At 39.2% G+C, this 16,239-nt stretch overlaps 2 protein-coding genes across 3 annotated transcripts; one reads left to right on the forward strand and one right to left on the reverse strand.

Moving 5' to 3' along the window:
• Positions 1-5,270: 5,270 nt before the first annotated feature.
• Positions 5,271-10,773, reverse strand: aida (axin interactor, dorsalization associated). Of its 2 annotated transcripts, XM_010776495.1 has the most exons (11): positions 10,415-10,773; positions 9,593-9,659; positions 9,454-9,507; positions 9,071-9,125; positions 8,920-8,983; positions 8,747-8,844; positions 8,576-8,584; positions 8,063-8,185; positions 7,848-7,970; positions 6,957-7,074; positions 5,271-6,879 (listed from the first exon to the last, which is right to left on the reverse strand). In XM_010776495.1, the coding sequence occupies exons 1-11, from the start codon at positions 10,519-10,521 to the stop codon at positions 6,780-6,782; spliced, it is 918 nt and encodes a 305-aa protein (XP_010774797.1). In that variant the 5' UTR covers positions 10,522-10,773; the 3' UTR covers positions 5,271-6,779. The 2 variants fall into 2 exon arrangements, with proteins under 2 accessions (XP_010774797.1, XP_010774798.1); XM_010776496.1 differs by lacking the exon at positions 8,576-8,584 and having other exon boundaries at positions 10,415-10,772.
• A 558-nt stretch (positions 10,774-11,331) lies between these two features.
• rnf8 (ring finger protein 8, E3 ubiquitin protein ligase) lies at positions 11,332-15,928 on the forward strand. The gene is made up of 8 exons (XM_010776499.1): positions 11,332-11,574; positions 11,778-11,906; positions 12,621-13,006; positions 13,333-13,540; positions 14,372-14,434; positions 14,621-14,710; positions 14,800-14,907; positions 15,013-15,928. The coding sequence occupies exons 1-8, from the start codon at positions 11,452-11,454 to the stop codon at positions 15,316-15,318; spliced, it is 1,413 nt and encodes a 470-aa protein (XP_010774801.1). The 5' UTR covers positions 11,332-11,451; the 3' UTR covers positions 15,319-15,928.
• The last annotated feature ends 311 nt before the right edge of the window (positions 15,929-16,239 follow it).

Here is a 16,239-nt window from a genome sequence, read left to right on the forward strand (position 1 = left end):
GTGAGTCAAGGCTGGGTTTGTCGTGCGTGTGTCTTGTGGTGGGGGGGTGTGTGTTGTGTGTGTGTCTGTGTGGGGTGTGTGTTGTGTCTGTGGTGTGGGGAGGGGTTTGTGTAAAGCGGATGTGTTGTGTGGGGGGGGGGGGGGTGTGTTAGTTGTGTGTTGGTGTGCTGGTTGTGTGCTGTGTGTAGTGGTGTGTTGGTTGTGTGTGTGTGTCGTGTGTCCCAGGAGTTGGGTGTGTGTGTTGTGTGTGACGTGTGTGTCTGGATAGTGTGTGTGTGTGTGTGTGGTAATAGAGATAGATCAGATAGATATAAAAGATAATGTCAAAAAAAAGTGTGTGTATAAGTTAAGATATGAGTAGTGATAAGTGTAATATTGTTCTCAGCGAAGCTAGAGATGTAGAAAAACACTTAGACCAGTAATCTGGAAGTATTAAGATCAGATCAAAGATACAAAACAAACATGAATTTTTTTATGCCCATGTAAAAGTGAAATCTTAGATCAACAATTTTCCCATGATAAATATAATATAATATAAGTAACCTTTGTAATCATTTCTGTACACCAAGTATTACCAGTAATTTTCATTTTGAAGGTTCGGTCTCTATTTTGGTATATCTCCTATAGTTCATGTGTCATTAAATTATGAAGAAAAATAACAAAAAAACTAATATATTTTAACCTGAAGAGCCACAGTGCAATATAACCCATGTTCGACGACACTTAATAGATGTCGTCTAGTTCATTGAGGAATCAATTAACTTTGACACATTTTCTAGTTATTTTCGAAGAGTCAGGAGAGAGGATTAAGACGTCAATAAATATAAATTCTAAAAAAGAGAAGAGACAATAAGAAATAGATTAATCTTTTGAAACTTATTCGCAGACTTCACATTTATTTTCTTGTCAATTAGTTTAATGTGTCCTAAAATTAGTCTTACAAATATGTCACTCCATAAACCAACATTTAAACGATGTTTTAAGCCCATAGTGACCAAACTAGGAGGACGCTTAGAGAGGCGAACGAGGACACTCCTACTCCGAAATTTCTGAAAACCAAGGTGTGAGTCATTATATTTATATATATATCTTTCTCTATCATGAGCGTGTCTGTCTGTACGTCGGGACTTTAACAAGGTGTCAACGGATTTCGCGTCACTTATTACTCAGCCTTTTTCCGAAGTGCGTAGTTATTAGATGGAACTGGCACGCCGCGAGCCGAAAGTCGAAACCGGTAGCTCGACGGCGAGTCACCCGTGAAACCGCGTCTCAGTCGGGAGTACAGTAGGACGGTAGGTGCTGCCTTTGTCGGTTGACCGTTGTGTAAATGTATTTTCCTTACAGATTTTAGATTCTCTACTAGTCTTTTATACAGAGAATGAATATACCCGCATGATAAAATTTTCCTTTCACAATGACGACAATAACGTTATATCGGCTGCGCCACGTCAACTACTGTAATAACAAAAACCATCCGAAGGACTTTCAACAGTAGTCGTTTACCTTGTTTCCTGAAATTGCTAACCTCTAAATCATCATTATCGTCTTTTGTTTACATATAGTGTACGTACTAATGATTGTAACGACAAGCATAAATACTATGGAGGTGTTATAAAGTGTTGAGGTACTACGTCAAGTCGTCTTGAGTTGATTGCGATGCTTGTAGCGGAGTTGTGAGTTCGACTTTCCGTTCTCTTGATTATGTATCTAAGGAAATGAGACAGGGGACATTCCTTTTAATTCAAAGACCTGAGAACAGACGTCAAGGCGTTAGGTAACACATATGATATTCGGTTCGTATTATTTGTTATTTAGTTGTGTATAGCAGTTGAGTATTTTGGCAAACTTGTTTTGTTGCGTGTAATGACGTACCGCTGGATAACGTGTGGACGTACCGGTTGTAGAAATTTTATTTACAGTATACTTACAATTCTTCGAATTTACTGTCATGCGTCCTTGCTCACGGAAATCGCCAATTGCGACTACAAGGCCGTACTACTACTGTAAGTATGCGGCATATTAAGTGCTCAGTCCAAGCATAAAAATTACAGCACTTTGTTTTGCAACTTAGAGAAAGTCGAATACTATTGATGTCTGGAACTATAATTGGATGTACAAGTTTGTATAAAAAACTGAAATTCTTTCACTTTGATCTTTACCATTTTACGGATTGATTAAAGCCCAAATCCTGAATCAATAATGGAAGACTGTGAAAAGAGGTTCGCTGTAATGTTATTCTACCTTTTTGGTACTTTTTTAGGTTGAAGTTTGTTGTTCCTTTCGTTATTAATAAGGTGAAGTTCGTCTTGTATGGTATCATGCTCACGACCACTTAGTCTATGTTCCCGGATTTAATTTCAGCTTTTTCACTAAAAAGAGAGAAAAGAATCAAAAAGAAAAACAAGACGGAGACGTGATATTTTACCTGAGAGATGTTGGTGTAAAACAAATTACCTCCTTTGTCTTCATATTGAAAAAGGATGTGGATAGGGTAATTGATTTACGATTCTATTGAGTGTGAACTTAAAGAAGGTGAGGTGGATTGATATACATTACATTGATGTAAGTAGAACAAAGGATGTTTCGTAGAGTAAGTACGTGGCGAGCTAACTCCAGTACTTTATACCTTATTCTCGATCTACAGGGTGAGACTCAATATACAAGTACAACACTGTCCTTTTTCCTAAAAGGTAACCCTAAAGTATATTACCGTCTTTTGTTTACATAGTCGTGTGTACGTACTAGAATTGTGCCACAACATAACGTACCATTAGAGGTGTACAATTGTGAAACACTAAAAAGTTTCGCATTACGTTAACCTTCATTTTTCGTTAACAATCCGATATTTAGTGGATGTAGTGCCAGTGTACCTATGTTTAGGAGTCGTGATCGACTTCCGTTGATTACAAACCCTACTGACTACAAATCATCAAATAAAATCCGTCTAAAATGCAGCGATTTATACTGTGTAACTTCGATGTAAACTTAAACATGTAAGTGCTCGGCCCCATGTATGACTAATAGAAAACCCAGCATCTCCTTATATATAACGAAGATCTGGAATAAAGGCCGAAGAATAGTATTGGTGCAAGTAGTGTAAAACGATCCTGTAGTGAAAGTCCAAAATCCTGAGGTACGTATGTCGGCGCAGGGATAACTCAGTTACTGTATACCTATTTCGATTACAGGGTGAGACTCAATATACAGTAGGACACTGTCCTTAGTCCTACACGCACGATAAATTTCTGAATCTGTTATCGCACAAACGACGTTCGATCATTGATAAGAGTGTCGCAAGATATCCCAATAGTAAACGTAACATGTTGGACTCTGTCCCATTGTGTTATTATGAATTATGCCAGTTGTCGTGAATAAATCGTAATTTTCCATCCAATCCATTCTTACCTCTTGGTCGAGAAGCACGCGATCTTAACTTTCATTCGTCGGCTTTTTTTTAGGACGGGAAGGAAGTCTGAAGGAATGTCTCGGGGAGGAGGTTGTGTGCGAGGAGCTTGCGTGTGTTACTGGAGGTGACTCCCGTGCTCTATTCAACACGTGTCTACCTTTCCGACGCCGTCCATCCGGTAGGTCAATGGAAATCGGCCCGGCTAAAATAACAGTTTCGTAAATTACATAAGTAAACGATAGCCCTACAATACCTTATACGTCTTCACAAAGACGTTCACTTAATGGATGGGGGGGAAATTGACAAGTTGTTATATATTATTTGAGAATCACATGTCAAAGTGCCATAATACGACGACACCAAATAACCTAAAAACAATAAGACCGTGTACGTTAAGGAAGCCCTACTTATTTCAGAATAGAATATTGAGAAAAAAAACAACAGGTCTACATGCATATAAATATCTGGGGGAGGTCTTTTTTGCGCCCGGTTTTAAGGAACGAATACGCCCGCATTTAAGGCAACTAATACGCGTAATTTGACGCCCCAAATACACTAAAATACGCCACCTTCTAACGCCCTTTTCAACGCTTTATACGCCTTTCCACACGCTTTCATAACGCTTTATACCGCCCCTTTTTCTTATTTTTGAAAAAAATTTTATAACCCGACAGAATAGAATAAGGAGAGAGTGTGGTGGTTGGACGTGCTTTGCAATTTGGGGAAATGATAAGTTAATTTGTGTAGTGGCGGAGGAGAGGGCGGTCGTTAACCCGATAAAATTAGAGAGTGTGTTGTGTTGTCGGTGAAGAGCGGGAGTAAGACAAACAGTAAGATGACGCAAGCAATTGACTGGTCGAAGTTAGAACTTCCGATGAGTGAAGCAAGAACATCGTGAGATTTCCNTTGTGGTCAGAAATGTAGAATATGTTGACCTATTTGATTTGTTGTTTGTCCTATGGGGAGGGGCTTAACATATATAAACCTCTGGCCACAAGTGTTTTGGAGTTAGTCTGACTGTGGCTGTAGAGCATATTTCTTCGACCTGTACATATATTGAGGTTTGTTTTTCTTTCTATTTTGGACTGTAGATCCTTGTTACTTTGTGTTCTTTCAGCATTTTGGCTGTTTTAATAAAAGCACTTAAGGATACATTTTGTGTGACTCTAGCCATCTTAATTCATTCCTAATTTTTTCATCAACCCTTTTTGTAACATTGTGCACAGATGGAAGGCTGACAGGCAGGTAGGCCATCCAGTTATTTTAGCCGGGCCGGCTCAGATGATTGGTCGTGCTTTTTTACCTACCCCCACCTTTAAGCACATGACTGTCATTTAAACTTAATTCTCACATTTCTAAATACCTGGGATAGTTACTTTAGACATTTCATTATAAAATCATATTTTTATGATTGCCTGGTACAAGTTCTCTCTTCGGTAGTCTGAGGCCTTTCACGCGTGCGCTGGCTACTGTGACACTTATTTAAATTCAGTTGCTTATCAATATTTGCATAAATCACATGCTCAAACCCGCCTGTTCACTGTCTTATGCTTCGTATGGAATTCTCCACTAAAATGCTTCGTTTGTAGTTTATTAGAAATGAAAAGCATTGTTGATACATTCCCCCTCAGTCTGTCAACAAAACGGAAACACTCCACAGGTCTCAGTCCTACCATGCTGTAACGCTTACACACACATTACATCAGTTAATGTCTCTTACAGTTAAATTAGTCCTGAACATTGTGACATTACAAAACTAAAACCAAATGTTACAATGTAGATGTGCACTTACTACAGCAAAGTCAGAATGGAAATAACACCCTTGGATTCTTGATGAACGCTCTGTGAGACGGTTATTCATTTGTGTATTATTGTTTTAACTTTTTTATTTTTTTAAAGCTGTCTATTAAAAGGTTCACATAGAATTTCATTTGGATAATGGTAGACACATGATTCTTAACTCCTTTAACTGCTAAAAAAAAGAGCTTCCTCTGGACAATAACCTGTAGACATCACACAATGCTGCATCCATCCTTTATGCCTTTATTAAACAGTATGAAACCACATCTAAATAAACTTAAACCAAAACATACTGAAGCATGAACACTGGAAGGAAATGTAAATTGCTACCAAGTTGAATTCTGGTGTGAAACAATATTGAGTTAGTGTGATGTAGACAAACTGAAAACACTGTTTAAAAGTGATTACTCTTAAATCTTCAGAGCGTTTCAGTGCATCATACTGTTTACCTAACCTCTAATTGATCCATTCAACATTATAACTGAATTCAACACCGTCTGTGACTTAACAAACCATTTGAGTGTGCCATTAAGACTTTGTTGGTCATTATTACAATAGTTATAATCATTGAGTAAACCCACATGTTTAATTGAGAATAATGAAACACTGTAAAGGTGTATTCTGGTTATGGCAAACACAAACCAATGGGTGTTATGACAGGATTTAGGATTTGATGGTGGCTTAGTTAAGCAAACATTGAAGTCTGTTGTTTATTCAGGGAGTGGCTTTGAATACTCTGCCATGACTTCACCAACAGGTTCACATAGATCTGCAACTTCAGCTGCTTTGAATGTTTGGCTGTGTTTAACTTCCAGAAAACAAAAGCCCAAACATTTTTATATTGACTCAAATTAAGCACCTGCAATAACTCAAGGAAGACTGGAAATAAGATGGTTCTCCTATCAGGCCCTGTCCCTCCAAATGATAAAAAAACAGAGAGTATGTTTGAGTTATTGGAGAAGGGGTTTCCAGCAACAGAAATGATATGACTGTTAGCTTATTAGCTCCATTGTAGGTTTCAAATAAAATCTCTACAGAGCAAGTATCGTTGGGTTATATTCAAAAATGGAATTACCAAGAAAATACTGTATGTGAATTGAATAGGGTTGTGTCGTGGACAGCTGATCCATCCTTGCAAAGTGAAACAATGTGGTAGCCACTCGATTAAAAAAAAACATTGTTTTTCACAGGTTCTTTGAATGGTTACGATGACAGAGAATATTCAAGCTTTTCCCTCATAAATGTGTATTCTTTTCATAAATGTACCAGTTCTACCTATGACATTCTGAGTCTTCCCCTGAATATTACCCCTCTCACCTGGCTCCATTTGAAAGAAAATCTACAATAGCTCTTATATTCCATCGTACTTGACGACAAAATCAAAGAATACACAAGTCGGAGCTGATGTGATGTGTTCATCTCCCTTTACTTTCTCCATATACTCTTGAAAAAACACATGAATACAAGCTTGGTTTAATATTGCTGGGTGAGATGAGGTGAACTTCCACATTGATGTGTGTGTGTGTGAAAGAATGATTCCAAAAAGTTGGTTTAAAGTTCAGGACGCCAAGACTTAGCTGTCCTTGTGCAACGTCTGGTGGAGATGGAGATAGAGTTGTTTCTTTGTGAGGAGCTGCAGTTTCTTCCTCTTGAAGTCCGTGGGCTTCTTGTACCTGAAAGATAACAGTATGAATTGTATTTAACGAGACACAAAGGCATCCTTTATAATCATTATTGTCCGTTGACTCACAGTTCGATGACGATGGGGCCGGGTTTGATCTCGTCCATTTCCATGAAGGCAAAACACTTAGTGCTGGTGAAACCCTTTTTAGGTTTGTAGTGCTTGAATTCAAAGAAGATAGCTGCTCCTGGAAGAACGAATAACAACAAACTGTGAGTGTTAATAAACTTTATAATTACCTCAAAGCTTTCTGCATACTGAAAGTATCGATTCGACGGGCAATGAAAGTCCATATTTTTCATACTGTCAACAAACCAAAAACAAATATGTGTTCATCTCTCACGGTGACAAACGGTTTTTTAGGCTAACAATGCCCTGTTTCCGATACCATAACCTATGGGATTTCTTCATAGGATTATGGATTAGTGCAACAAATAAACTAATAAACAAATACCCATTTTGTCAGCAAGATAATCTTCCCATAAAAAAATACCCTTTTATGAAATTGCCAAAGGCTATAAACAAACTACATCACAGTCCTAGTACTTCTGATCTGTGTCCCTCACAACCTCTCCAGTCTCATTTAGACACTTTTCTTAGCAGCCCCCTTTGTCAAGACTCGTACCTAGAACAAAACGTGCCAATCTCATAAGCTTGTGTTAACCACTGACCGTATTTCAGGCATCTAACGAAAAACCCATTAAAAAAAACTTCTATTATAATGAATTACGATTTTCAGACACGAATTAACAGATATTTGAGGTAAACTGTTCATCCATGCATGTTGGAGTGCAGCAGTGTGACTCGTTGATGTTTCTTATTGTTTCTGGACAACAGTGGGGATACATCAGGCTTTGGCATCACAGACAGTAATTGTTAGGGATCAGTTCATTGTTGGGAGTGATCTTTATTGGGAGTTGTTGACTATAGGAATGTGACTTCGGTTAATCTGTCAGGTACCTTTTGGTATTTTCTCCACGTGTCTCTGGATATCCACGTCCACACTGAAGTGGATGTAGGTATCTTCCTTCCTGGAGGCCACAGGTGTGTCCTGCACTGGGTACACATCTAAGCCGTTCAAATCTGCAGGAGAGAAACACAGAACTTGATGTTTTTGGCACATTCAGAAATGTTATCCTCAGATTATTTTCAGGGTGAAGTGAGTAGGCGGTGACCTTTGAGACTGACGGTCATGTACGGGTCGATGCACTGCCCGGCGTCCTTCAACCCAATTTTTTCAATCTTTAGGGTTAGTAGTGTCATTCCATGCTCTGATGGTAACCGTGGCAACAAGGTACCTGCAGAGGACAAAGGTTACGGACACTAACAGTTGCCATAACAACAGGTGGTGACATCACTGTGGACCACAGAGTAGCCAATAGCAGAAAATGTTTTCAGATGCGTGCTTTATAAGATTATATTGAAGGATTTTTTTGTTAGAAACCATTTCAATATTAAAAGTTAAAACAACTCTACAGACTGTATAGAGTGAAATTAATGTTAATGTTTAAAGGGGCCTTGTTATGCTAATTTCCAGGTTCATATTTGAGTCAAAAGTCAACTCTGGTACTCTGCTTTATTCACATTTCTTGTCAATTCAGCAACAAGCTGTGATTTTACGCTGATAAAATCCCCTCTCTCTCATGCAGGACTGAACACATTCAGATGTTGTCGATAAAAAGGCGTACCTTGCGAAGCTGCAAATGAAGCAGGCAGGAATGAGCGATGAAGCCATGCACAGCCCCGACAGAGAGAATCAAAGAGACAAACGGTCAAACAAACAGCCCTCAGGAACAGGACAACACAACAAGTCAAACTTCCCTCAAACAGCGGGTGTGTTTTATTAAGTGGTACAGTACCGGGGGCTCGGGGGGGGAAAGCCTCGGTGCTCCCTGCTCCTGCGGCAGCATCCTCCTCCTCCTCCAGGTGCTCCTCCTCACCTGGAGCAAGGATTCTCCTGACAATGGATTAGAAAATACTCAGCAGAATATTCTGTAAAATGCATATGAGATGTTTCGTGGTGGACATTTACCTTAAGGGCACTGGCTGCACGTCAAAGGGAAATACTTTGTTGTACGTCAGAATATTTTGAATGACTGTTGACACAATGAGAAAGATCAGTATTACTGGAAACGACAGGAGGAGTAACAGGTAGCTTTTTGAATCCCAGTCGCTCCACTTACTGGTTTCCAGTTTCTTCAGCTCTTCTAACTTGAAGTCCTCCTTGGACTGTGTGCACTACAGAAGAGCAGACACATTTAATACATCTCTGCAAAAGGGAATTGAGAAGAAAATAGGACATTTCTTTGATGACTCAGAAAGAACCACAACACCTCCTTGAACGTTGAAGTTAACAGTATGATGAATAATATCCCCTTTCGGAATGTATTGTTCTATATGACCAAAAATGTCGTATATACTTATTGATCGTCATAATTATGTTTTTGTTGTTTTATCTCTCTGTAAAGCACTGTCATAAATTGGCTAGACGTTCTGTAAAGCTGTAGATATGAACCTGTTTTGTGCCCTTCGTATTTCATACAGACTCAAAAACAATGCCACAAACCTGCAGACTGCCACTTCTCATTTCCAGACATGATGCAATTTTTCCTAAGGTTTTCTAAAAAAAGAAAGAAACAGGTTAGTTAATGAAGGATTCTTGAATGAACAGTCCAACGGTAAAAAGAGATGTACTTCTGAATTACCTTCTGCTCCTCTGTGAAGTCTGATGAATTTGTTGACTGGACCTCTTTTTGCAGTTGTCTCGCTAAACTAAACAACACAGAAGTGTGTTAATGCTTTGCAGCAAAAGGAGGCTAAATGATGTGTGTTTGCGCCCCCTTCTGTTCAAAAAATAAGATTTTATGATATTAAAGCAATTTCAGAAAAACAAAACATGAATGTATTGACAAAGCAAATCACATATTTAAAAAATGTGTTTAAACTAGGACCATATAGTTATAGTCTGAAAGCAGGAAACATTCCTGTATAAACAGAGGAAAACCCACCCATAACAATGAGAGGGTGTGGCTGACTATTTCTCAATACTCTGAGGGGATATTGGCCCCATTTCTGTACTGCATGAGATATAATGAAAAGCATTGTACGCAGATATGCAGGGGGTTTTCTCCACAGACAGGCTTTGTGAAAGGTTTTTCCATGCACACATACTGCTGGTGGATGAATCTGGGATGCAACATCCTACACACACACACACACACACACACACACACACACACACACACACACACACACACACACACACACACACACACACACACACACACACACTCTTGTGCTGCCTCTGCAACAACTGCCACATCACGTCATAGATGGGAAGGGTTTGTTTACTGCTGAGAGGAGCTGACTGAACTTCTTGTGAAGACCATTGCACCCACTGTCTCCTACATGCTGTAATCTCCCTGCACATCTAAGGTTTTTTAAAGAAAAGTGGGGGAAAAAGCATGCCCTGCAGAATAAAAACAGCTGTATGGAGAGGCAGGATACACATGTTGAATGTGACTTACATTTGGTACTCATCTATAGCCTCCACTAATTGTCCCCAGGAGTCAAAGTCTGTGCCTTTCCTAAAACTGGCGTGCCATTTCTGAATAGTCTTGTTGACATCAGACATGTTGGCGGGGCGGATACTGGCGGCTCTCTCAGGGCAGCATAGCCGGGGAGGAGGCTCATCTACGGGGCTTCAGCGGCGGTGGCAGCGGCGTCTTCAGGTCAGTTCTCTGCTGCTCCAGAGCCGCACAGATACACCAGTGACAACCCGACCAAGCCCTTTCTGCCTACTCAGTATCGCATCCGCAGGAGAAAGGAAGTCCCGCCCGGGGAAGAGGGGTGCGCTCGTTATGGGAGACAGGGTACCCCGAGTGGACGGCAACAGAATGTGTGTGTTGGTTGGAAAGAACAGGTGGAAACACTGTTTCAAAAAGCAAGGTCTTTCAATTTAAAGGCGCAATCAGTATTTTTGGGAGTATACATTTGCTAGTAGCAGCGATGGAAGAAATACTCTGTAAAAATTGGAAGTGGAAGGAAAGTCTTTCATGCACATTTTTGTGAAAATAAAACACAACCTTGTGATGGAAAACAAATAATTTAAGTAATTATATTAACGTATTTTTTATGATACTGATGTTGTTTTGAGATACTTTTACATTTTAAGAAAGTTCTCATTATTCTTTATATTCTTTAACTATTTATTCGTTTGCTTTTTTTTCTTCAAAAATAATAAATAATATATTTTGTATTAATGCATACCTAGCTGTTAACAAATGATGTGACATGTTTGTATTTTACCTTTAAATTTGACGCTTTTTAATTTTTTTAAAGTGGAGTTAGTTACCAAGGTAATTTAATGTTGACTGGTCTATTGATTTAAATTAAAGTCTTTGAAAGATCAGTTTCACTCTTCACTCGTTTTATTTTGGAAACACACAAACGTTTTCCGGTTTGGCACCTTGGTGGCTAACGTTAGCTACAGGTTCGCTATGAAGGAACTACACAGTTAGCGATGTGTTTCAGGTCGTTGTAGCCCCTGACAGGATGAAATAAGATGGACACTCTAACAACAGACTCGTCTGCGGCTGAGGAGGATGTATATTCAGAATCTGAGGTTTTATGTTTGATGAGAGTCGGAAGAAACTCGGACTGGCTTCGCTTGTTCGAAAAAACTGAGGTGCAGTTTGCTAATGCTAGCTAACTAACGCTAGTTAATTTACCACGTAATAAAACTTTATCAAGTTTAGGATTCTTCACATGGAATACATTTCTCATTCCTGGTTTACTTTTATTTTTGTCGTTCTCTTTGTATATCGTTATGTACATGAACTGTAAGCTGCTCAGTAACTGACTGTTGACGTTGACGTTGTTTGACTCTAGATAACCATAGGACGGGGTCTAGATGTAACTTACCAATTGCTGTCTCCAAGCTGCGCTCTGATGGTCTCCAGACTGCACTGCACATTCAAGCAAAGGGAAGATGGACAGTGGACAGTCACAGACAACAAGGTAAGATTAAAGTCTTTATTAGGATGTTTCTTTTATTGATTTTGCTACATAAACAAATGATATGTAATGAGGAAATCATTAAAGGTGTAGAAAATACAGACAAAAACCATAGAGACGATAAATGACATTTTTATGGTAATCGTTTATATTAGAACTGCAAGTGGAAACTGATTCATCATTATTATTATTATTCAGTTATTTTTCATGAAAAAAGCGCAGACTGTTTACTTTTCAGCCTCTCAAATATAGTAATTCCCTAATTTTATTTTTTATTATATTACAATAAAATGAATATATCTTGGTTTTGCACTGAAAAACAAGTGTCTACCGATTGTAGCTACCTTTTTAAATATTTGCACAGCTGTCCAGTTTTTGTAACAATACTACACATATTTGATTATATTATCAGAGTATTTTGTCATTTTATACTGTGCGTAGTTTTTTTTGGTATATCCATATTTAATGTAATTATTTCTCTATATTTTATTGCTATAATAGTTTATATTATACTTGAATATTTTGGACCTTTTTCTTACAATTTATCTTCTTTATTTGTGTTTATGTATGCACTGTATACACCAAGGAAAGTTCTTCGTATGCGTTATCCTACTAGTGATAAACCTGTTAATGATTCTGTATCCTTTTGATATTCTCTGTCTATGAATGTTACATTTTACTGCAGCCACTGAATACATTGTTCCTTTTTTCCGTCAGAGTCTCAACGGTGTATGGGTGAATGAAAACCGCATATCCGCTGAAGAGCCACATCATCTGAGGCTCGGAGACTCCATACAACTTGGAGTTCCTATAACTGGAACCTGCGTGGAGTTTGACTACATCCTGGTCCAGCGGCCCCTGAAAGACATTAAACTCTACCTTACAAAGCGACACAAAGATGGCGCTAAATCAACCCAGGTTTCCATGAAGTCCAAGAGGAAGTTGACCGTGGAAGAGGTTGAGCCATCGACCTCAAAGACCAAACTCTACCGCTGCTCCTCTGGTGACAAGTCGTTTGCAAAGCCCTGCCCTCTGTCAGTAGTGAAGTGGCCGCAGAGACTCAGTCGCAGCCAGCCGGAGGAAACCGGACCCAATTTGCAGATGTAAGACAAACCTTGTGCTTTTTTGCATTATCATTACATTTGCATCAGTTTTCCTTAAAGATACATCCAGCAAAATGTTGTTTTTTATTAAGATAATTGGACAGTTTCATCTCCCTTTTTAAAGTATAATATGTAACATGTTAAATGTCTTAAAATAAATAGACTTATATATTTTATTTAGTTGAGTTGTTTTCCTCCTAAAAAATATTTAAACCTATTAAAATCTGTAAGTTAATAATTAACACCACCTTATTCCCTCTTTTCTTATTGTTTTAGAGAGCCATAGTGGCAGGAAATTAACCTCTTGTTTTTTTGTATTTCTGCAGGTACAGCCAGAACATCCTGATACTGAGGGAGCAAGTGGACGACACCCAGAGGCAGGTGGCGTTTTTTGGGGGAAAGCCGCAGCAGGCCGACCCGCTCAGAGAGGAGCAGGTCATGGAGCTGCAGGGCCAGCTGGAGACCCTCAGAGCCAAGATGTACCTGATGCAGACGCTAGAAAAGTCCATGGGTGAAACTAAGAGGAAGCTAGAGGTGAGAGATTTTCCGGAAGCATCGCCAAAAACTGTTACTCCAGTTTGCAGAATTAACAACAATTGCTGCGTTTCATTGTGGTTGTGTTTCCCGTGTTGAAAAGAAGAATATTATATTAGCCCCCTAATATGGAATGTACTACCTCATAAGTGGAGATCATTGAATTACATTTCTAGCTGCACAATAAGTTAAAGGGGACCTATCATGCAAAATGCACTTTTGTACGTCTTTTATACATGAATATGTGTCCCTGGTGTTCCAGGGAACTCACCAAGTGTCAGAAAACACAACCCTCTCTATTTTCCTCCATACCCAAATCTCTAAAAAAGGGGCTGCAACGGATCTGATACAGACTGATCCAGATTTGAACACTTCTATGACGTCACAGAAGTGGCGCTACGGCTATTGGGCCAACTCCACCAATCAGGAGGAGACAGCCACGGACATTGCCGTTCGAAAGCGCTGGAGACGCTGTAGTACATATGCCAGGCCTGTAGATGGTGCTGTTCTCACAGAATCAGCCCATGCAAAGACAGTGTTAAATTGAGCGAAATGAGGAATGGCTAAAATGCATGATCTGTTTGGTATTTTGAAAAATAAAAAGTATAAATATGCCTTATATAGGTATGGTCCTTCACTATATTATTCAAAAATAGCATGATAGGTCCACTTTAATATATTTGAATTTTAGTCTAGCTTTTTTTGGTATGAAAAATATACTGATATTCCCCACCGTGTGCATCATGTTTGTTTGTGCTTGTCTAGCACTCTAATTTGTTTTGTTTCACAATTTCTGCATGCAATAAAAAGTGTAACCTTTTTTGTATTTAGGAAGAGAAAACACAGCAACAAGAGGAGCTTTTAAAGAAACAGTTGGACGTGGCTTTGCAAGAGGTATGTTGCATAAAAGCTTTTATTCATTGTTTGTTCCACCTCAAATACAAACAAATACATAAACACAGTATTTGTGTCTATATAATAGGGATGTATTGTATCTTTAAAATGGCTCTTGTATGGATTTAGTTGACTGATATTTTGAAGTAGCCTTTTAACTTCTCAAACTGTTTTCCCTGTCCTCAGCAAAAGAAAGTAATAGACGAACTTGCGCTGTCTCGGGAGGGCTTTGAAGAGATTCTCCTGGCCAAAAACAAGGAGCTCGAAGTGTCAAAGGTATGGCAACATTCCAATCATTTTAAACATGCTTGATGCGTTCTACGGCGTGGCATCAGCAAAGCTTTATTCATATTTTTTTTTTGCAGGAGGAGAAAGAACAGGCGAGGGCCCAGAAAGAGGAAGTAGTTACACAAGTGACTGAAGTTCTGGAGAACGAGCTTCAGTGCATCATCTGCTCAGAGCTCTTCATTGAGGTAGGATTAAGAGAAGCACGGTGTTGAAATCTAATCATTGACTTGTACTTTTCCAGGTGATTCAGAAGATTGTGAACCTTTGAGCTGTATTGATCCCTCCTACAGGCAGTCATCCTGAACTGCGCTCACAGCTTCTGCAGTCACTGCATCAAGCAGTGGCGCAAAAAGAAGGACGAGTGTCCCATCTGCCGCCGGGCCATCCAGTCCCAGACCCGCTGCCTGGCCCTGGACAACTGCATCGACAGCATGGTGGAGAACCTGAGCCTGGACATGAAGTCGAGGCGGCAGACCCTCATCACTGAGAGGAAAGGTGAGAGGTGTGTCATCGACAGTGCCTATTATCTTACTATTGATAAAGTTAGACACAGTTTTTTTTTTTTAATCCTCATGGTTTTTAAAGAGAAACAATAACAGGACACTAACAAGCAAACAGTTGGGAGAAAGAAGTCCTTACGTAATGGTTGCCGGTAAACTGTATTTTTGTACTTACACTTAAGTATTACACAAATAACTCAAAGTAAGCTTGTGACAAAAGGGTCATTATCTCAGCTCAGTTCTGGACAGCCTTGAATACTGTAAGGGAGACGTTCAGTGAGAACAGGAATCATTCAACAGGAAGAAGTTGAATATGATATCAGCCTTTTGGGAGTGGTGTGTTTTGAACACAAATCATCCTCTCAGTCGGTGTGGTTGCTTCTTAGATTTGTTTCCCAGTTTTTTTCAGGCCGTATCTTGGCTTTGGCACTAGTTCATTGATATTATTTATCACCTCTTCATTTTATTATTTTGCACAGAATTGTCATTTGAAAATACTGCTCATTGGTTTACATTTCTTTTGTCTGAAGGAAGTGGATCAAAATCTGCCCCCATTTGGAGGTCTTAAATATGTGACACAAATGATTTTTTTTTCGATTTTCTTATGAGGGCTGTTGGATATGTGGAAAATATTCATGGTACCGCTATCACGGATAAGGTTGTTATAAAGTCATAAAATCAAAAAAGAGATGTTTTTCTCCCCTATTTCTTTCAACTTTTTAACATGAGAAGTGAAATGTGTTTTAACATACAGATATGAAAAATAAAGCTTTGCTAGTTTTCCCAAACTGCTATCTTCCCTGCCCTGCTACATTATGCTTGTAGGGTTTGATCTGTCAGTGTGTGACAGTGGAGTAGCGTCAGGATCACACTCATGCACAAGTTTCCACATGGATGACCCATATAGCATAAATATGTGATGCTGTGCTTACTAGCAGTGGTGTGCAGTGCCACATTCATCAGATCAGATGACTGGGGAGCCTTGGCATGTCTGGCTGACCTCAGTGACTAATGTCT

Source organism: Notothenia coriiceps, unplaced genomic scaffold (assembly GCF_000735185.1).
Source record: "Notothenia coriiceps isolate Sejong01 unplaced genomic scaffold, NC01 NC01_scaffold00017070, whole genome shotgun sequence".
NCBI lineage: Eukaryota > Metazoa > Chordata > Actinopteri > Perciformes > Nototheniidae > Notothenia > Notothenia coriiceps.